The 25,530-nt window shown below is 41.4% G+C and overlaps 1 protein-coding gene across 6 annotated transcripts in view; it reads right to left on the reverse strand.

The window, feature by feature from the left end:
- The window catches only part of LOC101469554 (phospholipid-transporting ATPase IH), a 31,679-nt gene extending 17,547 nt beyond the window's left edge, over window positions 1–14,132 (reverse strand). For 4 of the 6 annotated variants that reach the window (XM_014410183.4, XM_024805443.2, XM_014410185.4 and 1 more), the window contains exons 1-6: window positions 13,615–14,131; window positions 4,991–5,113; window positions 4,661–4,750; window positions 3,544–3,624; window positions 2,762–2,869; window positions 668–796 (exon numbers count right to left, since the gene is read on the reverse strand). In XM_014410183.4, the coding sequence (XP_014265669.1) occupies window positions 668–796; window positions 2,762–2,869; window positions 3,544–3,624; window positions 4,661–4,750; window positions 4,991–5,113; window positions 13,615–13,653 (570 nt within the window). In that variant the 5' untranslated portion in view covers window positions 13,654–14,131. Of the gene's footprint in view, window positions 1–667; window positions 797–2,761; window positions 2,870–3,543; window positions 3,625–4,660; window positions 4,751–4,990; window positions 5,114–13,614 lie in introns of all 6 variants that reach the window. The other 2 variants (XM_014410182.4, XM_014410184.4) reach the window with 2 other exon arrangements.
- Between the last annotated feature and the right edge of the window lie 11,398 nt (window positions 14,133–25,530).

Consider the following 25,530-nt stretch of genomic DNA (forward strand, 5'->3'; position numbering starts at 1 on the left):
AATTAAATTCATCGTTACATGGTCGCTACTTGCAGAATGTATGAAATGACAATAAATCATTAATACAATCATACTTCATTCATCTGAATGTTCGCTGCTGTGTTCCAGTGGCAGTGTCATCCAATGAAAGGTCATTATGGCATTTCTGTTTTTCCTTCGTTTACACTGGCGTTCATAATAAACACGGGCATAATTTTATCCCTGTGAGCCAAAACCTCAGACTTGGGACTGCTCCAAACACTTCAACCTTTTCTTTTTTAAACGTTTAGATCTTCATGATGTCAAAAAGAGAAGATATCCTTAATATGTTCCTCTCGGCCACACAGCTCTGCCTGTGAGCATAGCAGGCCCGCCCACCTGTTGTTCAAATCTTCTATTTGTGGGGTCAGAGGAAAGTTAAAAGTTTAACTCCCCCTAAGTTAAGAGGAGGCCCCGGGGCAGACCCAGGACACGCTGGAGAGATTATATCTCTCGGCTGGCCTGGGAACGCCTTGGTGTTCCCCCGAATAAACTGGAGGAGGTGGCTGGGAAGAGGGAGGTCTGGGCTTCTCTGCTTAAGCTGCTGCCCCCGCGACCCGGCCTCGGATAAAGCGGATGAAGATGGATGGATGGCTATAAAGACAAGTTGAGAACAGACTGATTCAAACAGTTTCACTAGTTGTGGCACCTTGTGACTAGACTCCCCGTCCAAGCTGGTGGTGGTGACGTAGCAGGTCCCATCAGAGCGACTAGAGGAGAGAAGAATGAGGTCACAGGGGAACGTCTCATCTTCCTTCACCACAACGATGTCCCCCACCTGGAAGAGGACAAAAAGTGGTTTCGATATCATTAATAATAAATACATAAACACAGAATTAGTGACAGGGACTGACAAACCTGTTAGAAATCCTTTACCATCTCTCTTTAAAAAAATTAAAAAAATAAAATCAGAAATTGCATAACGGATTATGCGAGCAGAGCAGCTTAAACTCTGATAAATCCCATCTCCACGGTGACCATACACATGACACACGCTCTCTGATTTTGCATGATTAATGTATTCATCATTATTCCTGCTCCCAATTCACACTTTAATCCTCTCTGATCTATGGAAGGAAGAAACCTTAGCACTAAAGAAAAAACAATCCCCAGAAGACAGACACAGACAGCTAGAGAGAGGCAGAAAGACAGGAAAGAGACAGTGACAGATAAAGCCAGGCAGGAAACATAAAAAAAAGAAAAGAAAAAAAAAAAAGTATATTTGTGCATTTGGGCTTTCGCTTGGTAGATTTGTGCAAACTATATACTGAGGTTCCCACATAGTCTGCATTAACTCTACTTTAAGAGCAGCAGACACGACATGTAACCAGCACCAAGTACATATTATGAAAAAACAATGCTTCAAAACGAGAATGAATGTGTCGTTATTTATGAGTCCATAATAAATTCGCAATGCAGTTTAAAAATGATCTCATTTTATTGTCTCAACAAGTTGTCGATTGCTCATTTATGTTCTACCCTACTCAGATCAGCTGGTTGCTGTGTATGTGGCGGTCCAAACACATAAACAGTAATGGAAAAAGGACTGGTTCTTATACAGGGATTTTCTACTTGAGCAGGCAAAGCACTTTATACAACATGCCACATTCACCCATTCATACAAACACTGTTTTTATGCTTCTTCTAAGTGTTTTCTATATTCTGATGAACGCTTTAGAGAGCAACTGGTGGTTCAGCATCTCACTGATGGAGACTGGAGCAGCCTGTCTACCTCGTGACCTACAGGCACTCCTGTGTCGCCAACAGGAACGTTTTAGAGTTGTAACACCCATTACACGGTTGAAGCGTGTTTCTCTGCTCTCTTCTTTCCTGTTTTTCTAGCAGATAAATTAAAAATTTATCGGCTGCTATAACTGCCAATGCAGATTCATCAGCAGACTGATATTAGCACACACATAATATCGGTCAGGCTCTATTCTATGCATCTACATTTTAGGTGATGGGCTAGTATTAAGCAGTCTGATGTTTTCATTCATACTTGGATGATACAGGCCAGATTACTGCAGAGCAGCATGCCAGCTGAGTGACACTAGTTTATATTTTTCACAGAAATATTGGCATTCGCCCCTGCATTTGGTACCACGAGCAGCACTGCTGTAAATAAAGCCACACTAATAAATGCAAATTAATGAGCCTTATTTCCAGTGTGTTTTCATACAGAAAGAGGTGTAATGGCTCTATAAAAAGAAGAAGAGTTCACTTGTGCATTAAAGTGAACAGAATCGGATAGTGGGCTGAGAAGATAATACTGGAATAACGTGAAATCCTACGTGAGCTGAGATGGAAAAGATGGAAAAAAAAACTACCAGTTCGATCAAAGATGGGATGTGAAATTATGAAAATCATTTGCAATCATGGCAAACTGAATTACACCACCAAACAGAGATTTACTGTTGCATCAGAATGACAGAAGAGAACATCAGAGGATGATGACAGGAATATCCTAAATCGTGAAATACATCAGTCGTCTTCGTCCTCCGAGGGACTCGCGTGCTACACCGGGGGACAATCTATCACAGCTTCGGGGAAATTAATTGGTGGGAAAGTGAAGAGAGAGCAAAAGCAGCAGTAAAGAAAGTTCGAGAGGACTGCAGAGAGGAAGAGAAAGGGGTGGGCTGGTGAGAGCGACAGTTACAGGGAAAAAAAAGTGAGCTATGCAGCAGAACAGCAGTGTTGCTTTGTGGCCTCAGGTGCTATGCTGCTCTAATGAGGCCATTCTTACCCGTAGCTTGTGACTCTGTGTCCTCACCACCTTCCCCTGCTGCACCACGTCCACCGGACACTCGTTTATAGAGCAGTCAGCTTTGTGTCTGAGCCAATCCTCGTAGCCCTGAGAGAGATGCAGCAAGTGGGTTGCAGCAAGGGATAGAAAACGAGATTGTAAGGGGAGGTGGAAAAAAAAAAGGAGGAAATAAATATATATGTGTGTGTGTGTGTGTGTGTGTGTGTGTGTGTGTGTGTGTGTGTGTGTGTGTGTGTGTGTGTTGGCAGTGGGGAAACAAAGAATATAGACTGTTGTACAAGCAGAATCGGGGCCAGCACCAGATCAAGAGAGAGGAGAGCACGAGGTCAAAGTCATACATAGTAATTAATTAGCATCGCACTTTCTGAGCTTGGTGACCCGTTTCCTGGATTTGTAGCCAATGTGTCATGTTTTAGATTTATGTCCTAGTAAAGCTCTGGCTTCCTGAGCGAGAATAGCTCTATCACTGATAGTACCCCATCCCTCAGTACTGGGACGGAACGGAGAGGATGCATCGCCCAGAGTCACGGGATCCTCAGCTCGAGTGATTAACAGAGGAGACCATTCATGATCATATTTCTCACATCAGCAGACAGATTCAATGGCATGCCCCTTTGCTGGGAGTGGAATGTGTATATACAGATAATAGAGCAACGGAGAACGGAGAGTGCGTGGGTATTTGAGGCCAGCAGTTGATGCGTATAGAGGATAATCACGGGCAATTTTTCTTGGACATATAAGCATATTTGTGTGCATCCTACCTGTTTGATGGCGGTGACCGTGATAACAAAGAAGAGGGGCAGGCCACTAGTGACTGGGCTGGTGGGGGTGTCGATGATGAGCTGCAAGGGAAAGAAACAGGAGGAGGAAGACGTAGAGTGGGGGGGGGGGGGGGGGGGGGGGGGGGGGTGGGTGAAGAAGTGGCCACAAATAGAAGATAGGATGTCAAGTAAACAGCACTGTTCAATGTGCATCAGTGAAGAGCTTTTAAAACTTCAAGCTTGGGATCAAATTTGATCTTTTCCTTTAGGATTAACCTCCTGGGATAGCATATACACCCCTACAGTTTCAGAGACACATTAAATGCAGCAAGCAATGTCATTATTTCAGTTTAAAAAATGTTATAAATTACAAACACATCCTCAGCACGCCCCATCATCAATAAATGCATGCACCCAGTCTGTGGCCATGTTTCAAACTCCTCTATCAAGGCAACTGCTGGAAGAGAAATTGCCTTAATAGACCGGAACTATTAACTATCTGACTATTATCACTAGTCCATCCTTGCATTGTTATTCAGCCACTATATTTGATACAATGTGGCAGTTCAGAAGAAGAAGAAAAGCTTCTGAGGTACAGAGAGAGCACTACAACAATCCATTCGAGAATGTTGACTTTGCAAATTTGCATTAGCCTCAGATGAGTGAGTGCTCTTATTTTGAAATATGTGAACGATAAGGGAGTGTCTAAACAGCTTTCAGCACTCATATGATTAAACAGTGCACACAGCCACATAATGAGACAGCACCACTGTGACTTCTGGCAATTATGAATCAATTCCAGACAAATGTAAAATCAGCAGATTCTAAAACAACCAGAGATCCATATTAAGGGTGGAAATCAAAGAGTGACACAGAACACTATTACTGTTTCCAAAGAACTTGTGAAGCTGTGTTTAAAAAAAAAGAAACCAACCCCCCCTCCAAAAAAAAATAAAAATTGGAAAAAAATGATTTGCTAATTCTACAAGGACAGAAATCTGGCATAAACATACAGTATCTTCTACAGAGAGTGCACAAACATGCAGTGCCTGCAGTGCTCGCACAGTAGGCAGATTAAAGAGAAAAATAATTGTCATTAATAAAGCCGAAATCTCACCTGAACCAAAAATATGACCAAAAAGTAAAAGTTAGCGATTCTTCTGAACTGCTCAAACAGGTTCTTGGGAATGAAGTTCCAGAAGGTGTACTGTGGAAGAGAGTAACAGCAAACATTTAGAAGAAAGGCATTTAGAAGAAAAGAAAAGCAAACATCATAACAGTTCCTGTGCCAAAAAACAATGATAAAGACAAAAAAAGTAAAGCATCCTTTAAAAATAAAAGAAACACAGCTCCAAAACAGGATTACTTGGTTGCCTGAGTATAAAACTAAGATTGCGTGATGATAAAAAGTGTTACAGCAGTGACTTGTGGGCTGAGGACCGCTCACCTTGGAGGACACAATGCGGTTGTCGGGATAACGCTGAGGGATGTACGCCTCAGCTCCTGGAGGGGGTTCTTTATGCCCGATATACACCGTCCGACTGTCCACCCAGATCTCCTCCCCGACACACTGCAGAAGAAAGAAATAACATGCAGATATAAATAGCAATAGAAGGTGGGGACAAGAAACTGGGTTATAAAGCTGTGCGATATGACCAAAATCTCATATCCCGATATTAAGACATCTATGTCCGATAACGATATAAATCACAAAAATTTAACATTTTCTATAAATTCTGTAAATCTCGGGCAGTTCGACTTGCGTGAAGTGTTTCCAGCTGGGCGTCGTGTACCTGGAGTTGAGTGTTTTAACTGATGCATGAAACTATACATTTTTAGACATAAGTTGTAACGGCGCCGTTTTCTTTGTAAGTATTTATTACACGGCGTGCTGCGGGGAAAAGCCTGTTCTAACGTTTGAGTCTAAAGTTTATTTTTTTTAGCACCTGGCGGCTCTTTTTTTTACTTCTCATCCGTAAATAATCTGCTCTTTCACGTGATTCAGTTTATTTTGAAAAGTCTCAACAGGCTCTTGAGCTTTATTGTGAAAGGTTTATGTGGAACAAGCGGACACGCGGTGGTTTTACCATCGTTGTTGCTAAGGACAACACATAAAAACAAACGCTTGTCTGTCTGTAGTGTGGTTCTATTAAATATAAGAGAAAGTGAGAACTTTAAGAAATTAATATAGCCACTACAGTGACCATCAAAATAATGAAAAAAATATTGCCGTAAACAGTTTATTTTGCAACACCACGAAGCAAACGATAGCGTAAAATGAAACAATAGATGCTTTTATATCTTCATCCGATATATATCGTTATATCGAACAGCCCTACTGGGTTATATCACAAAGTGTCCGATTACAATTAATGACCTCCTTGCTATTATCTGGCTTACATCAATTGAAACGATGCAGCTGAATAACACCAACATTTTACCAGCACCTCCTTAAAACATGACTTCACAGCGTGGAAGCATAGTTTACCGGTATATGAGCAGCCAGTATACATTATTGTAGATAATATACAACTAATCAAAAAATACTTGCAAACAGTATTTATACATTTTTTTGATTAGAATCAAGAAAAACAGAGTCCTAGATGAAAAACTGAATGTTACACAAGACTGTGTTACACGACTTCTGTGACTTCTTTTAACAAACAACTTTACAGACAAGACAAGCCAAATTGAAGGATGTGTTAATGTTTGTGATGCGTGTAGGTGGGTTCGGCTCTGAGTCACGGTAGAGTGGATTTGTCATTTATCTTTTTCTTCCTGCAGAACAGTCAGGATATTCTGCAGTCAGCCCTCTGCTCTCTTCCATCTGCACAGGTCCAAAACACAGCTATGTTGTTGCTCTTACAATTTTCAACTGATTCAGTGGCTTGACTTTAAAAAATTAAATACACATCAGTTCCCGTGCATGCAAACCATCCCCAGGGCTTAACAGAATGCACTGTGGGACTTCACCGCAGCACATTTTTTCTCAGAGATGTCCCACATTAAAAGCTACTGCAGTAACAGAGCTCTCCGAGACAAAACAAGAATCACGAGACCAGGATTTGGCTGTTTGTGTCTACACGAGTCCTAATGTTTTGGCCTGAGTGGGCACCGTTAGTGTAGACTTTGGCAAAGCGGCCGACCTGACACAGCTCAAAGCAGAAGTGTTGACCATTAGCAGAAAAGTTCTGGAACAAGCACTTTAGAGGAAGTAGCGCTTCACTGCTTCAAACGTCCTCAACATTTTGGCAGAGACGTAGCTCATTATTGTCAGTGAGAAAAAAAAAAACCCCCAACTTCTAATACATTTGTGCTCAGTCCACAGCACGTACATGTCCCAAATGTGTTTCCTGTCATCTTAATCCACAAGTTTTAACAAGTTTAAGATCAAATGAAGGTTAATGCAGCATCACAGTGAATTCAACGCAAGATGAGACACCCAAATAGCTAACTGCAAAACTTAAAAGCAAAGAGACCCAGATCCTGGCATCAGACGCTTGGCAGTGAGATAAAAATAGACACAGATCCAACAGTGTCAGCCGACTGGAGACCCCTCCAAACTATTACGGGGTGGGGGAGCAGCATGACCCAGACAAACACTGAAAATGGAAAGAAACCGAAAGAAACTCAAAGTAAGGCAGAAACCGAAAGCAGCAAAAGCAGAGAACAGGAAGAAATCAGCAACAACAGATTTCTACAGAAGAAAAAGGGTAACAAGGACAAAGAAAAGGATGTATAGGGAGAGTAACGGGGAGAGAAGGTGGGGCTGAGGGCAAAAATAGAAGCAGTTGTCACTGACATGATGCAGCATGTGCGAGTAATCTTTCATTTATTTATTTTTTGTAAAGGGAACTGACCAAATCAAACAGCTGTCCTGGTAATATTAAGCCACCTAACCTTGAGCCTTAGTTGTTTACTTTAAACGTCTTATAAATACCCGACATAACCACGATGTGCAAAGGAATTTCATGTTCATGTTAATACCAAAACAACAACAACAACAACAACAACAAAAAAAACTTGGTTACAATCAAACTCTCTGACCATACAGTACATTTGATGGTTTAATATTAAGAGCAGTGTATTGGACCAAGGACGGCTTTGTACAATTTGTTATAGTGCTTGCATCAAATCAAGCTAAGGATGTGATCCATTCAAAGGACAAACCGGGGATCTAAATGGGAGGCTGGAGAATAGAAAGCACTGTCAACTAAAAGGGCAAATTCCAAATACTTCTAATTTGGCATTGCAGGTTTTTCCTGCTATAGAAAGGGCCTTTGGTGGGAGGTTCACTTTATTTGACAAGAGGAAGCTACTTTCAGCTGGTCCCTTGTCACATGGGGTAGTTCCACATATTTGATTTGACAGAGTTTGGCTTTTTGAACCAGTGACCTTTCAGTGGCCAAGTAAATGCATAAACCATATGTATTTTTCACCTTAATTGACAGCAATAAAGACACCAAGCAGGACAAAACATAAACTACAGGAGTAGATAAAAGTCTGAGCCTGGGTCACCTGATCCAGCCCCAACTATAGGTTTGATCGAAAAGGAAGTCTAATCATGTATGAGGGTGGTTATCTTCCAAATCTAAACTGAGAGCTGATAACACACATGAGAGGAGGCTGATAGTTGAAGGTTCTGGCTCCCCTTCTACTTTTGGTAACTCACAAAGTGCTCAGTTGTGGATAATATGGTGATATGAAATCTTTACGACGTGACTGACCCTGATCGCTCAGGCCTTTAAATGTGAGGAGAAGGACTTTAAATTCAATTCTGGATTTAACAAAGAACCAGCGAAGAGAAGTCAGTAAGAGAGAAATGTGATCTGTCTTCCTGTTAGTGCTCTTGCAGCAGCATTTTGGTTCAACTGGAGACTTTCCATAAAGCTATCAGGAAAACCCGACTATAAGGAATTACAATAATCTAGCCTCAGATTCGTTATGCATTAGTGGGAGTTCAGGTTAAAGTTTTGCAATGTAATCAGGACAAATGTGGAAAATGGTCATTGCTATTCCAATGAAATTGCTCGCTTACATCTTAAACATTCTAAATATTTACTTCTGTCTATTTCTACATTAGTTCAACCATTCTTCAAATCCACAGCTCTCTGAATTCACCATCCATCTCCCCCATATTTCTATCTGCAGTGTTTTCTCCCTTTGTTCCTATCATCTCCTGGCAGCGAGTGTCACATTATGACAGCGTGACTGTGGGAGAGGGATGGAGGAAGACGCAGAGAGATTGCATTGTGGTGTGCAGTTATCTGATCATTAATCCTCACTGATCCGTATCAACCCGTGTCCCACAGCTCCCTCTTCACTCTGCTGCTCCAACAGACAAAGTGGCTTGGTGGCTGGTAGCAGGACATGGAGGCTTTGTCTTTATTAACAACCCCAACCAGCAGAGCGACGGGTCTTACATCACCATCAATCATCAACAATGACAGGATATACTTTATTACAGCAAAGAATAAAAAATTAAATTAAAGAAACCACCACTACAACTTTCCCATTTATGTTTCTGCACTGTGTGAAGCACTCCTATTAGGTAGGTGCTTTGCCATTTGTTTATAATTCGAAATGCTGCTTTAGAAAGCCATGAGAGTATTTCCAGATCTAGCATTGTGTAATAATGTGCCTACCATTCACACAGGCTTTGCTCCATAAGCACTTAATGGCACCATGAATGCATACATTTTCATTACGAAAACGCCAACTCGACCCCAGCAGTGCCATCTATGCCACCTCTGTGATGCGGTGCCTTTCTACTAGAGAGGGGCAATAAAAGACATACGCCATTAACTGGCTTGATTATATGGTCATGTCTCATACTTCCTCCACTGCCGAGTCATGCTGTGCTGCACGCAGCATGTTTAGCAGTGATCCTTCATTAACCGACAGATCAAATTCCTCTGAGCGAGCCTTACCTTAATGAACTCCTCATGCTAACATAGAATGGACAACATACACAACTCCAGAGCAGGACGTGATGCTGTTTAGCTTTATTCAAAACAGAAGCTAGCGACCATATTATTAAGCAATTTTAGCTCGTTTTAAAATATATATTGCTACAGAGCCTCAGAAATGTTATCTTTGAGTATTATGTGGATGCTACAGTGACTCCATGCATAACTGTCTCTCATCACCTGGTGCATTTCTTTAGTTTAATTGGCACGATTCAACTTTTAATTTTACTGCTGCTGTAACCCATCGATATTAGCCATCTAATGGACTCTGTTGCACTCTAATGAGCAAAGCAAGTAATTCTGTGTAAATTTGGGGTGGTAACACTAAAACAAATGCAATAACCTATTAACAGAGGCTTTGAAGTCTGTTGTCGCACTGAACACGGATAAGAAAAAGGAGCCTGAGGATCTTGATCAAAAAAAAAAAGACACTCATTAGTCACTGATCGCCACAGCAATACAGTACGCAGAGACTTCTACAGCATGTCTGCAGGTTCATTAGGCAAAGAGACAGATCACAGAGGCTTCATTATAATGGCTGCTGATCGAACATGTAAGATTTTTTCCTCAATTTAATGCTCTGATACAACATTAGTCAAGTGATTATGAGACTGGATTAGTGTCCCAGAAAATATCCACAGTATCCTCTTGGTGTTTTTTTATTTGGTTTAATGAGACTTATTAGACTCTGTTGTTTATCAAATTTATTTTTGGGGGGTATAAAGTGAAATGAAAAAGGAAGTGGTAAAATAGGGAGAGAACATGGCTCCTAAGGACAATATGGGCATTTAGGGATTCTAATCATTCATTAAAAATTGTGTTTGGGACAAATAATTATACAGGCGCAAACAAACAAGCAAAAAAGGGAATGGTGACCCTTCAGCCCGCGCACAGCATTTCAAAAGCATTAAAGAGCCACCGGATACCTCATAACACAAACACCGGCAACATTATCAAAGGATAAATATGAGCTGATTACTTTAACATGACAACATTTGTATTCCGCTGTTGTCCCAGCTTCCTCTCCCACTTCAGCTCGCTGTGATCCAACAGTTACATAAGTCTTTAATCCAGCTGTGCTACTTCTCCTCTCCCTCTCCTCTCTCCTTTTCCTCCTGCCACCCTAATCTGCATCCCAAAAAAAAAAAAAACCCCTCTCATTTTGTCTGCGTTTAACACTGAGACGATAATACAGGCTGGAAATGGTGTGTCATAAAGAAAACGTTGTCTTCGGGTCATGCTGCGAGAATCAAATTTTTTTTTTAAAAAAATCAGTCTTATTTGCCAGCACAAAAGATGTGTGACTGCTTCCTCTGATATGCACACAGATCAGCGGGCAACGCTCAACCCCAAACACAAATCCTGTGTGTTTTTGTCACCTACAGCTGCCATTGCTCCACCAGTGCCCCGTCTCCAAAGGGTGCAGCAGACAGGAATAGACTGCCCTTAACTGTTTGTAGCAGTGATGTGGCAAACAGTAATCTAGCAGGCTGTGTTCCGCCTTTCAACACCAGTCAGGACTCAAAGGGCTGTAAAGTTGCTTGAAACCCTTCTAAAGCCCTTCAGCGCGCACGGTGCTGCTGGCACCTTTTTAATCAAAAGGGAAACATCGCTGGCCTTTCTCTTTTTATCTGCTGATTTTGTGAGAGGTCTCAGCATGAATAACAGTTTACATTTAGAGATAAGATAGAAGAGGGTTAGGATAGCAGGGGGGCAAGGGTAAATTACAGCTATATACAGCACAGTGGCAATAAAGCAGATACGGTTTCAAATATTGAGACCCTGATAGATTGTTGTGGAAGTTAAAAGCATGAGGACATAATTATGCTATTACATGGCATCAGCTATTTCTAATAAGTCCAGCCCCATACACACAAGCACTATCTTATACAGATTATGACCTCATGCAGTTCTCACAGTTTGCAACAGTCTAAGGCATCACTCCATCTCTATTATTACCAGATGAGAAAAGGGCGCTGAAGAGGAAGGGGACCGGAGATCGAGAACACACATAACACACACACTCAGAGCACAGGTGGTCCTTTTACAGATAAATTTAATTATAATAAAATCTCTTCCTGCAACGACTGCTAACATACCAGAAGAAGTCTGTGTGCACACTCATGCACCTATCAGCCTCTATATCTCAATGCATGAGGGCTCAGCCATTCTTTTATGCAAAAAAAAAAAGAAAAGTTTAACAGACTTAAGTTGTTACGCAACAAAAATGTCCCATTTAAACGTCACGCACCACAAAATCTCATGACACCACAGTTTTCTTTCCCGATATTGTTTGCCATGGTGCACAGGCTCAATTCATCCGCAATTTTTCAGCCAGGGAAGAGGTGAACGAGCATGGCTGAATGCAGTGCATTCCGAGTTTTCATCTAATTATAAAGGCGTATGCAACAGATCTGAACTATTAAAGCAATGAGCAATATTGTTTTGAGGCATCTACAATACTTTGTAGCGTCACTGACCAACTGCCAACATGTTTCAGTGATTTTATAGTTTTTAATGAATCTCTGTTGAAACAAAGACACCTGAAACAACAATGAAAATTTGTATTTATTTATTTTTAATCTCTAACAAAACTAGGTTACACATATATGGCATTGCAATGCTGTCCAGAAAAACCAGGAAGCTCAAAGAGCAGAGTAGCAGAAATGCTTCAAGCAAGAAATCCTGAATTGATGACAGTAAAAATAAGGAAACTAGTTGCAAAAGCAATGGCTCAAAAACCTGCCCTGTGGATTAAAGTGGGCTAAATCAAATTTGCATCCTCTAACGGCCAAAGAACATGCACAGTCTTTCTTTAAACAACACTGATAAATAATTAGAGGGCCGGCTACATTTGGGCAGCAACCTCAACTTGGGTGTACTTGGCTCCATCTGGACTAAATAAAAAAGGTTTGGACCCTGTCCTCGTCTCATGTAAGGATGTAAGGTTTGTTCTACTACGCACCCTCATTACCCGAGCATCTGTTATAATACGGCAGGGTTAATAGAAGGTGATACACAACTAATAGGTGCCAAGGCAGTCATCATCCATCCCTCCAGTTGCAAATCAATATGCAGAGGATTTAATTTGTGATTAATTGCGTGTCTATTTAATATTGCAGGATGCAATTGGAAAAAAGAGCGAGGGATCGTAATGATGATGACCTCCCTCCCAGATCTGATTTCCCCTGATATTAGCCCTGCTGAAACATCAGTCAAGCTCCACGCACACTGTCGCTGGCCTGCTTCGCGCACATGTGCACACACATAGACACCAAGGGGTACGAAACAGGTTTGAATGATGAGAAAGATAACTCGATACACGTCACTGCACCTGAGCCAGATTTAAGGTCACGGGAAAGGGCCACAGACGGTAGCAGATTTACCAATGCTCTATACGTACACAGTCTGATGAGCATCACTGGGCCTGTCAAAGCAGGTTCCTAATAGTCTTTTTTTTTCTCCTCTAATTCAGGCTCCCACCGACCAGCTGCCTCATGTCCGGATAGATAATCAGTGGCTGTTGATGACAGAGACTGAGACCAGGCTAACCAGTAATATTATTACAGCTTGCAATCATTACTGTGTGGATATTTCCTGCTCACAAGCAGACCTGATTGCTCATTAGAGATAAATGTTGAAGCTTTGATGGCCTCGCCTTTCTTAGAACCTCATTAACTTAACCTGAGCAACTTCTATCAAGCTAGAGGTGTAAGGCACGGCCTCTCACTTCTTTTGAGTCCCAGCCACGAGGAAGTTTAGTATGCATGCATGCATTTTTTTTTTCTTTAATTCTACACATTCACCAGTCATCACTGCATCTGTAGCTACTGGAACATTCTCCATTCAGCTCCACAAAAACATCGCAAAGCCCACAGCCACCGGCCTGTGCCAACAAAACAAAACAAAATAAAACAGCTAGAGTCAAATGTGTATTATTGCAGGAAGTTATTTATCACTCTCACACAAACCCTCTGAGCAAATGTACAAGCAACACGGTTTTAGGTGCAAAAACCAAAGCCATGAAAACGTGTATCAGAGCACTTCCAGTCACCGAGCTACACTTGTGTGACAGTGTTGACAGACACACTGGGGGCCTTACGTATCTGCTGATGATATTCCGGAGCAGGCTGAAATCCATCCTTTACACGGCTACACTGCGCGACAGAGACGTTCAGCTCTCCCTGGATGGATCTTCGTAAGCGCTACCTCGTGTAGATCTTTCCACGAGGATCCATCGCTCACCTCCTCCACCGTCGCCGCCGGGTGTCTGCGATAACGAGGAGCAGCGGTCTCTCAGTCACTCGGCTGCTCTGATTTTCATGGCATCCCTGGGAAGAGCCATGCAGCCCCCGAGAAATTACAACGACCCCTCACCAGCGCTGCTGGCTACATTTTACACTGAATTTTCAGCGCTTGCAAACCTCCAAACCCGCGGGTGTTCTTGCAGGGTGCTCTCCGTGTGACGAGTTCTTTTATTCTTGCAGGAGACGGTCCCTCGTGGAGTCTGTGTCCTGCTCTGTGTTCCCAGCGGTGGCCCTCGATGTAGCGGTGCTGCGAAACGTCCAAAGCGCTCATCTGTCAGATGACTACGCTGCGCGTGCGCAATGGCATGTCTGGCGTCTCCCGGGATGTTATATTGAATGCTGCACCGAACGAGCGATATCCACATGCAGAAGCACGAGAGGGAAGAAAACGAGCACAGGTCCAACATCATAAACCCCACGTCCTGAGATCACAGCACGATTAAGCCTGTTAGACCTGGACAACTTTAGGTCAGTCTGTTTTAAAGATGGACCATTCAGGTGGAAAGAAATGCTTACTTAAATAAATAAGTAAATAGGCATAATCAAAATTAGAAAATATTCTACTAAATTTCATACATTCAAACTGCAATCACGTAAAAATGTACATATAAAATAAGCAGCTGCTCCTCTCCATTAGTAGACTGTTATGCAGGAAAATGGAATTTACTTATGGCATATTTCAAGTGCTTATTACAGAGTGCTGTGCAAACTTTTTGACATGCACAAATGTGCAAACATTAATGGAAATGTAGTATATAAGGCAATAACAGATTTTGTACAAATGTAATGAGCTTGAAGGTCAGTATTTTGTATCACCATCGTAATTCTTTAACACAGCCTGAAATCTTAGACAGGCTTTCTTGTAATTTCTCAAAGTAGTCTTCTGGAATAGTTGACATGAACGACATTCAAAGCCCTTCTTTGGACACTGCCTTTTGTTCTGTTCTCTTGACAGAGAACAGAACAAAATTCTTCAATACTGTTAAAGTGCAGGCTCTGGGGAGCATAATCAGTGACTGATAGTGTTGCATTGTATGATTTGTCTGTCTGGGTATGCTTTTACTGCTCTGGCAGCATACACTTTCCAGATGTTATATCACAGTGGATCAAAATCTGGTGGTACTTTTCCATCAGGCTTGACAAGATACCCAACACTAATGGCTGCAACGCCTCTCCAAACCAGGACAGAGCCTCCACTGTGTTCTACAGATGGGTGTAGATGGTCACAGCTGTACCTCTCCAGACCTCCTCTGCACATATTTACAATGATTTGAATTAAAAATTTGGATACATCACTCCATAAGACCTGTTGCCACTGTCAGCATATCTCCATTCCACAGCTTTTTTTAACGATAGATATGCCAGGTTGTCAGATGATAGCTTTTTGGGAATCACCTTGTTGCTGCAGTATTTTATGCCTCTCAAATTATGTTAACTTTAGATTCATCAAAAATGGGAACAATTATGTGTTTTTGCAATAGGCTGCTGGTAACAAAGTTCGTAAACATACCATTTAAAATTGGTTCTTTGCTAGGTTGTCTGTTATGTGTAGAGCATTCATCTGAAAATGCTCAGGTACAAGGACTAGACAGAAAATGAATGAAAAAGCAGCCAATGCCCATAGAAAAAGTTGGCTGACTATTGCTTTTAAAATTTGAATCTGCAATTATCTCAGATTTACAGCTATTTCAAGTACAGCAATTAAGCTTAAGTTCAGAAAAAGACCATTTAATTCAGATGTGCCAAACATACAGCAAAGCCAGGTCTGCGAAATTATCCAGTCCTGAACACTGGATACAGAAATTAAACGTTTCAGAGAAGCATTTTTTTTCACTGTTTTTCTTTGCGAATGGATCATGTCATACAAGCTCAATTTCATCCAGTATCGTCACTTTTACCATCCTCTTATTGACAACAGTAAGACATTGCTCATTGACCAGCCATTCCACACAAAGGTAAGATGGATGAGTTGTAAGTGGAGTTGTGACCACTTACTTTTTTATCTGTTCACAAGAGGATGTGTTTATATGTATGGACAGAAAATCTTCAGAAAAATGAGTCATGAAGGAAGAAGACCCAAATGTTGTCCAGAATCCAAATCTTTCCTCCAGAAGGATACCATTCAGTGGGGCAAACAATCTAATTGAGGAGTAGGCAAACAACACAAAACAAGTCCACAAATCAGTCCAGAGGCCACACACAAGAACAAACGAGAGGAACCCTGGAAAGCAGGTAAGAAAACTGCAGGTATACAGACGAGGCTGATGACTGCTGTGGCAGACAAAACACAAGCGACACTAACAAGGGTGATCTGAACAATCACACAAGGAAAATGAACAAAAACAGCAAATAAAACTCACAGGAATGCCCAAAGACCAGCGATAACAAAATAAATCAGGAAACGACTCGATGGGAGAACAACCTTGCTATGTTTATGCAATGGTTTTACTGGTCGAGCCGGTGGTCTGAGCCACACGTGGCCTGTGATCTAAAAGGATGTCAGCAACCCTGACCTAACTTTCCAGAAATAATTGCTCAAATGTGCCAGAGGGAACAGTGTTCATACTTCATGTTTTTAATAGCTCAATAACAAATAAATCAGAAGTACACTAGAACACACACAAATACAAAGTCTGCAGACAACCCAGCAGAAATCAGCCAGCTCTAAAGCACACAAACCTACAGGTGTATGCAGAAATAATATGATGAAGTAGAAACCTAAAATCTAAAATTAGCTCCACATCCATCTGAGGGCATAAATCTGGCAGCAGGGCAGAAACACATGATGTCTTCCCCAGATGCTTTTATTTGTGGAATTATGACTTTCAATTAGCACTGACGCTATTAATAATGCAGGGATCCAGCACTTTCATGTCTGACCTGCTAATGTTTAATGTGGCTGTTTATGTCCCTCAGGGCACTTAATGGCTGATGACGAGCCCACCTCGGCATGCAAATTACACAGTCTTCTGTCTTTATCGGCTGTGACAATTATATGCATGTGTAACGCCATTGTTATGTGATTGAAGTATTCCTTCTTGCCTCTTTTCACCTTTGTTTTCCCACAAAAACCTCATTGATAACAAGGGTTTAAGCTAGCTTAGGAATGTCCCCACGGGAGGTATAAAATACTGTAGTGTATGCACTGTAATGTGTGCTATAAGGCTAACAGAGGGATTCCTGACTGATAAAACAATGTTTTCATGTTCACACACTATACCCTTGTTATAACAGGAGGAATGAATGAAAACCAAAAATCATTCTCCGAATAGCACATCTGGCTGGATCTGCTGTTTTTGTTTGTAACTGGCCTTAATTTCTAAAGTAAATGGGCCAAAAAATGTACCAAAATTAGCAGCATATGATAATATTTCTGCTGTTGTTGCTGATATCATCACATAGTTCACTGGCTGTAACTGTTCCATCTGAGAGGAAGAACTAGGTCATTGTTCATTTCTTCCTTCTGTCTTCTGTGTGGGTGAAAGACAGCAGCATATGGGGCAGTGGGTTACTTCTCTGTTGCCATCAGGCTGTTGTGGGCAGAAACTCTTTAACAATTAACTTTCCCTACAGGCTCAAGAGCTCAGATTGCTCAGTATAAGGCATGCTTGTATCATATAGCAATCTTTACACTATAGTACATTCAGTAGTTGCCATGTCAGTATCTTTTTATCATGTTCTAATACTAATTAATCATGAAGTATGATGATATGATCCATAGTCACATTGATTGATTCATTTGAATTACAGCAGGTTTGCCAGGAATCTTTTTCTGCTAAAGTAAAAATATTTGTTGGTCTTGTAATAGCAGCTAATCTTGTGAGTCCTTCTAGCAGAAGGTTCTAGTATCAGTATCAGTAGTTCATGAAGTGGTAACTGTTTACTGTTTTCAAATTACAGAGGATCTAATTATTCCAGTACACGAGCTCTGGTCGAATTCTTGTTGTCTGATCTCATTACAAAGTTTCAGTGTGTACTTTCGTGTTTTTAATCGCCATAATAACAAAGTTATTATGTATTGACATATAGACCATATGGACAAAATTACTGGCAGCCTACATTATACACCTATGAGCTGCTCAGCCACTGAAACCATGCCAGAAGCTCCCAGTACACTGTTTGTGTGCTGATGTTAATGCAATAGGAGGTTTTGGAGTGCTGGAGTTATTGAGGCGACTTTTACACACTTTGTGTGATCTACCACTTTGTGACTGAGTTGCTGTGGTTTCCTTACATTCACCTTGCATGAAAACTGCTTCCAGTTGATCGTGTAGTATGTAAGAAGGAAAACATTTTATCGTATTATAGTAAGAAGTCTAAATCAAGCCAAAATTTGGTGAGCTCTTTAGTGCAACCGATTTTTTCACAAATATTTGTAAATGTTAAATGCATGACTAGGTGCTTGATTTTACACACGTGGCATTGGGAGTGCAAACACCTGAATTCAAAGATAAAGAAATGTGGCGCAGTACTTTTGTACACGTAGTGCATCGTTTACAAAGTTGATAAATGCTATGAAAACACTAAGATGGGTGTGATTAAAGGCTTTGTGGTTTAAAGGTGTTTCATAAGTGCTTCTAACTGAAGATAGCTGGCTAAATATTCAAAAAATACTGTAAGTCATCGAGTTTCCATATGCTGACATGCAGTAGGGTAGCCAAACTACTAAAATATTTATAGAAAACATTTTTACATAACTTTTTTATGTGTGTTGTTTGATCATTGGTGCTCTTGTTACATTACAAGCAGCTGACAATGCACTGTTGTCAGCACTGGATACTATTATGCTGTAGATGTGAATTTGTTCTATTGGTTTGCTGACACTGGATATTAAACAATCTGTGAGAAATGGCTGGATCTTGTCTGAGACATAAGTCTCTTCTCAAAAGCGATGCAAGGATAAGTATTTTAATTAGAACAACAATAATACATTATTTTAGGTATGCAGGCCTTAAACTTATAATGTTGATTGCAATTCTGTGATTCGTTTAAATAAATATAAAAAGTGTTTGTAAAGCTTCAGTTGTAAGTATCTAATTTGTTTTCAACACAAAATATGACATTCATAAGGGAATGAAGACTGGATTAAGATCAGTTTATGTCGGTGCATTATGAGCTTTGACAGTGAATGTTTACCACAGATCCACTATGGTTATTTGGGAAAATCAAACGCTTAATAGATGGCTGGTGAAGGTTAGCTGGAGAGCTTCAGCATGAGCACTCAGGAAACGCTGGTATATGGTGCCATCTAGGGGTCGCCGTGCAAAAGCACATTAGATGCCTCAACGTGCAACACGCTTATATCTGCCCCACGGCGCTGCTGGTGCAGATTCAGGTAATTTGGTAGCTAATTAATTGCTTTGATTAGCTGTAATTGGAGGGCCGTTGAAGCACGAGTTAACCCTGTATCATGGGAGAGCAAATTAACAGAAGGTAACAATTAGGTCTATAGTCTTTTGTCAGCCGTTCGTTCATTCATGAAGCTTCCACGGTGTCAGCAACATCAGGCTGATGTGCATTGACTTGACTGAATGAGTTTTAGAGTGTGTTTGGTGTGCGAGTGATTGCTCGGGTGAGTCGGTAAATGAAGAAGTGAATCAGCTTTCGGGTTTCTGTGTGACCTCTCGACTCGTGTCAGAGGTTAATGAATGTGGTTAATGCGGCTTGCGACACTGAGATCGTGTCAGTGCGCACGGTGCGCGCCGCAGGACGTCAGTGCCCCTCTGAGCAAAACAAAATAATAGGTGTGTTTGTGTCTCTGGCGGTGCTGATGCGCGTCACATGCCTTCTCTCCATGCCCGGTCTGGGTGCCAAGAGAGGGGCTTAAACCTGCGTCTGGAGATGGGAGCTGTGAGATCCCAGGGAACGGATGCTTGGCACCGTGAAATAGGATTTGGGAAGGACCGAAGCAATGAAGCGAGAGGGAGAAAAGCCACTGCCAAGTCCTCTCTACGGAATTGGTGCCCCCCTCCTCACCCCTTAAACACATTTAGTTTTTGCGCGCGCGCGCACACACACACACACACACACACACACACACACACACACACACACACACACACACACACACACACGTGGATATATGAAGAGCAGAAAGAGGGGGTTGTGAATGGAAAGAGAAGAAAATAGAGAGTTTAAGAAGACGAACAGCGTTTGGAGCAATATCATACAGTCAGTGAAACATTGACCTCAACATGTGTTCCTCATCGTAACCAACTCTTACAACTCTCTAATCCTGCCACGGTGTTGCCAGGTGCTTCCTGTTTGCTTATTCGTGGGTGTAAATGTCCGCAGAGGCATATGGCATAGGTGTGTGCGTAGACTATTCCCTATAAGAGGCTGACAAGACACGGAGAAAAATGGGAGGGAGGGATAGCAACATAAGGGGGTGGGGCTCCCCACTTGGCTGTCAAATACTGTGATTGATTTCCCACCCCGTGTTATCAAGGCCAGCAGCCACAAGGATCCTAATACACACAAGCTATGAGCAGCCTCAATGCACTGAAAATAGGTCTATCAAGTCTCTCGCTCGCTCCCGCTCACGTGGTCATAACAAATATCTAATCAGCATAATTGGCTCTGCGTGCATCGAGCAAAGAGAGCAGAAGAAAGAGAAAACATAGTTTGCTCAGAGTGTCTCCAGTCTTGACAGCGTACGAGACAGAGAGAGAGAGAAAAAAATCAGTTAGGAACCTGAGCACAGACGACTGAGGATGTGTGGAGTCACATTTCTACTTCATCTCACACGTTTATTTATCTCACTCGGCGTGATCAGATCTGATCTGAGGAAAGCAGCTGAACTCGATAAGCCTCGCAGTCTAAGACAGACGGATGTTGTTCAAAGTGGGGACATCAGTAAAGAGTGAAAGAAAACTGGAGGCAAAAAAAGTTAAACCCCTGTCTTCGTCACACTTTCTTATTCTCTTTCTGCTTCCACCTGTCTTTCCTTTTCTTACTTCTTGCCCCCCCGAATGATTTCTCTCTCATTCTTCCCCCCACACCTCCAATTTTCTACAAAAGGACTTGTGCAATTTTGCCATTACTCATATTATTGCTGGTGGCTGCAAACCGAGTCTTGGCTCCATTCCTCAGGGGTAATTGGAAACTGCAGGTGTGAGAGGGCACATTAGCATACACAAGCCTTGCACAGCATACTGCTTCAACCCTAATGGCAGCATGAAAAATACATCTATCACGCTAATGCCGAAGAGACGGATGTGTTCTGTAGTTACACCACTGAGACCAGTCATAAAAATGCGATATCCTGTGGCGTTAGAGAGCCGGTGCACACTTTTTCCCAAAGTGCGTCTGTTTGTGCTTTTACCCGCCAGGCAAAGATAGAAAGAGGAGAAGGGGAGCGCGCAACTTGTAGTATGTTAATTTAAAGACATTGACAGGTGTATTTTTCAAATATCTTAAATATGTCACAAGTTATATGAACTGTGGCTGAAAACATGCTGCTTTATGCAGCAAAAAAGGGGCTACTCTACGCACGGTGCCAAAATATGTCTCAGTATGCTGGCACAGGGGGCTTCAACCAGCAAACAAACAGCATTTACTGAACAATAAGTAACATTTAATGTGCAAAGTGTCAGTTGAACAGCAGCTACGGGTTCCAGATGATTGAGGTGACAAGAAGAAGAATACCAGCCAGTGAAAATGATCAACCTTAAACTGAGCTGGTATTTAATGAAACAGGCAATAACCCAAAAAGGCTGTTTGGAAATTTCAGCATTTTAGAGACAATGTGATTGAAAAAGAAGCAGCTGAATACCTTACAGGCCATTCACTGAGCATAAACTATGAAACTTTGTCAACAATAAAAGCCTTTCTTGAAGCTGAGAAATGGTAGTATCATCTTAAATCAATCAGAGTGGCCAAATAACATCTCTTCAGATCTAATTTTGCCTTGAATATAAACAACAAAAATGCATTTAAAAATTGCAACAATCTTTTCTCTTGAAGGTGTTTCACGAAATGACAGTAAGAGGGGAGAAGACTGCAGTTTTGCAAATGTATTTCTGCTATAGTTTAGCATTCAAAAATCCAACTTAAATTTATTAACTATATATCAAAATCACCTTAATCACAATTTAGTTGCAAGAGCATGTGCCAAAACCTTATTTCTAGCCAGGTGAAACTTAAAGGGGACCTTTAAGTGTCATTTCTAGCTCACTAACAGTAACATATACATGACAGAGAATGGCTAAAAGCATAATAGGTGTAATTAAGAGTCATTTTCTGTGGTAAAAGCTCCCCAAAGCCTGCGTGACATGGCAACAGTTTGATCAGTAAAATGAGCTGTAACATCTGGTAAGGCTATATGATTACATGAAACATGTAATCTGTGTGTTTATGTTTTTTTTACTGGTGACATATGCTTGGCTGGATTGTTGTCCTTGTTCATCAGTGCCTCCTTCAAATCATTATTACCAAGTGTTATTTAGGCCAAAAGCTTTCTTGCCACTTTGGCATTATTGGTGCCATCTGTTGCTCAGTTACATGATTTGTAAAAAAAAATGTAATAAATAAATAAAGGAGGGCTTTGGCATTATATACAATCATAATCATGACTCGTTTTTAAATCAGTTCTTCAAATAACATAAAAAAAATAGAATACATGTTGATCACTTCGGTTAATAGTCAATGTTTTGAGATGAGACCTGCGGTGAAAACTGGCAAAGGAAAAAAAAATCTGTTTCAGACAGTGATGGCAACCCTTCTGGATATAATTAAATGTGAGTTCTTTGAGTAATATTTGTTCAGAAATTATGATCTGGTGGATTATTGAGAAGCAGAGCTGACTCTAAACTAATCACTAATTCCGCTTTTGAATCGGGAGACATTTGTTTGATTGTCATGAACTAAATGAGGAGAAAAAGTACAAGGAGAAAAACAGTAAGGACTCACACCATTGTAGGACATATTTTGCATATTTCTGCCATCAATCAGCTTTACTGCCGAATCTGTTTGTGTAATAACTTGTTGAAACCTTAAAAGAAACCTTGTACTTACAAGAAGCTGTTAAATTAATTTTAAAAACTTATGGAAATCATGCCCACATGGTTGTCAGCAATAAAAGAATTTAAAATTCACTAGAAATCCATATTGTCAAATGTAATTGTAGGATATTTTCTATATCTGGATGTCCAGTGAGTCACCGAGGTACACCTTGCCATCAAAAAGGAGAAATTTAAAGCAGAACAACCAATTTCTTCTAAGGATGTGAAATAATGACCCATTTGGACCCCCTGCTGTGTGTGCATAGGGTGTGTGCCCATTCAACTTGCTATGTTAGCAAATTAAAGGGGACACACAAGTCTGTATGTGTTATTACCATAACCGCACACACATACGCTGACTTGCAGAGACTTTCTTTGTCCTGTCTTCAGTTTTTCCTGTCTATAGGACAGTGCTGTAACAGCTTGTTAAACAGTGACATGCATTGACTTCCAGACGCCCTGCTGTGCACATCTCACTGCAGTCAGGGCTTCAAGAACACGAATAAGCCATCACTCCACTTCTTCAAGGCTGTGGTTACTTCACAGTGACTGACTTGAGCAACCTCACAGAACATGCATGTACTCTGTGACTATACAGAGGGAATATACAGAAAAACACAGGAAACCTGCCAAAAATGCAAAAAGAAGAACAGGAGAGATAGGGAGGTAGGACGGAGACGAGGCAATGAAAAATTTCAGAGCTGATCCTTCATGTATTCAAATTTTAATATTTCGTGTCAGCTCTGAAAAAATGTTTCTTTGGTTTAAAACATCATCTTTTCATCCTTTGCGTCACAAAAAAATGCAGCACAAAAATAAAAAAAGTATTTAGTCAGCCACCGATTGTGCAAGTTCCCCCACTTAAAATGATGACAGGGGTCAGTAATTTGCACCAGAGGTACACTTCAACTGTGAGAGACAGAATGTGAAAAAAAAAAAAATCCATGAATCCACATGGTAGGATTTGTAAAGAATTTATTCGTAAATTAGGGTGGAAAATAAGTATTTGGTCACCTCAAACAAGGAAAATCTCTGGCTCTCACAGACCTGTAACGTCTTCTGTAAGAAGCTTTTCTGTCCCCCACTCGTTACCTGTATGAATGGCACCTGTTTGAACTCATCATCTGTATAAAAGACACCTGTCCACAGCCTCAAACAGTCAGACCCCAAACTCCACCATGGCCAAGACCAAAGAGCTTTCGAAGGACACCAGGAAAAGTATTGTAGACCTGCACCAGACTGGGAAGAGTGAATCTACAATAGGCAAGCAGCTTGGTGTGAAAAAATCAACTGTGGGAGCAATCATCAGAAAATGGAAGACATACAAGACCACTGATAATCTCCCTCGATCTGGGGCTCCACGCAAGATCTCATCCCGTGGGGTCAAAATGATCATGAGAACGGTGAGCAAAGATCCCAGAACCACACGGGGGGACCTGGTGAATGACCTGCAGAGAGCTGGGACCAAAGTAACAAAGGTCACCATCAGTAACACACTACAACGGCAGGGAATCAAATCCCGCAGTGCCAGACGTGTTCCGCTGCTGAAGCCAGTGCATGTCCAGGCCCGTCTGAAGTTTGCCAGAGAGCACATGGATGATACAGCAGAGGATTGGGAGAATGTCATGTGGTCAGATGAAACCAAAGTAGAACTTTTTGGTATAAACTCAACTCGTCGTGTTTGGAGGAAGACGAATAGTGAGTTGCATCCCAAGAACACCATACCTACTGTGAAGCATGGGGGTGGAAACATCATGCTATGGGGCTGTTTTTCTGCCAAGGGGACAGGACGACTGATCCGTGTTAAGGACAGAATGAATGGGGCCATGTATCGTGAGATTTTGAGCCAAAACCTCCTTCCATCAGTGAGAACTTTGAAGATGAAACGAGGCTGGGTCTTCCAACATGACAATGATCCAAAACACACCGCCCGGGCAACAAAGGAGTGGCTCCGTAAGAAGCATTTGAAAGTCCTGGAGTGGCCTAGCCAGTCTCCAGACCTCAACCCCATAGAAAATCTGTGGCGGGAGTTGAAAGTCCGTGTTGCTCGGCGACAGCCCCAAAACATCACTGCTCTCGAGAAGATCTGCATGGAGGAATGGGCCAAAATACCAGCTACTGTGTGTGCAAACCTGGTAAAGACCTATAGTAAACGTTTGACCTCTGTTATTGCCAACAAAGGTTATGTTACAAAGTATTGAGTTGTATTTTTGTTATTGACCAAATACTTATTTTCCACCCTGATTTACGAATAAATTCTTTACAAATCCTACCATGTGGATTCATGGATTTTTTTTTTCACATTCTGTCTCTCACAGTTGAAGTGTACCTCTGGTGCAAATTACTGACCTCTGTCATCATTTTAGGTGGGGGAACTTGCACAATCGGTGGCTGACTAAATACTTTTTTGCCCAACTGTATTTGTCGCTTTGGTGGCAGCCTTATGCGCCATAACAGCTAGGTGATCTCAACAAGAAAACACACGAAGCTATACCAGTTACTATGATAATTAATGTTTGTCACACAATTTAAAACATCGAAGCACACAGAAAGTTCAAAGGTAGCCTATTCCTGCCTTTTTAAGCCTTTATTTTACCAGTTCATTACCCCAAGTGTGCCAGGATCACACAAGGCTGATAGGCCTTCTGTAGTTAGTCGTTTAATTTACATATATGTTGAAATTACACAGATCAGTTTTAAAGGGGAGTT

This window comes from Maylandia zebra, linkage group LG16 (genome assembly GCF_041146795.1).
Source record: "Maylandia zebra isolate NMK-2024a linkage group LG16, Mzebra_GT3a, whole genome shotgun sequence".
Lineage (NCBI taxonomy): Eukaryota > Metazoa > Chordata > Actinopteri > Cichliformes > Cichlidae > Maylandia > Maylandia zebra.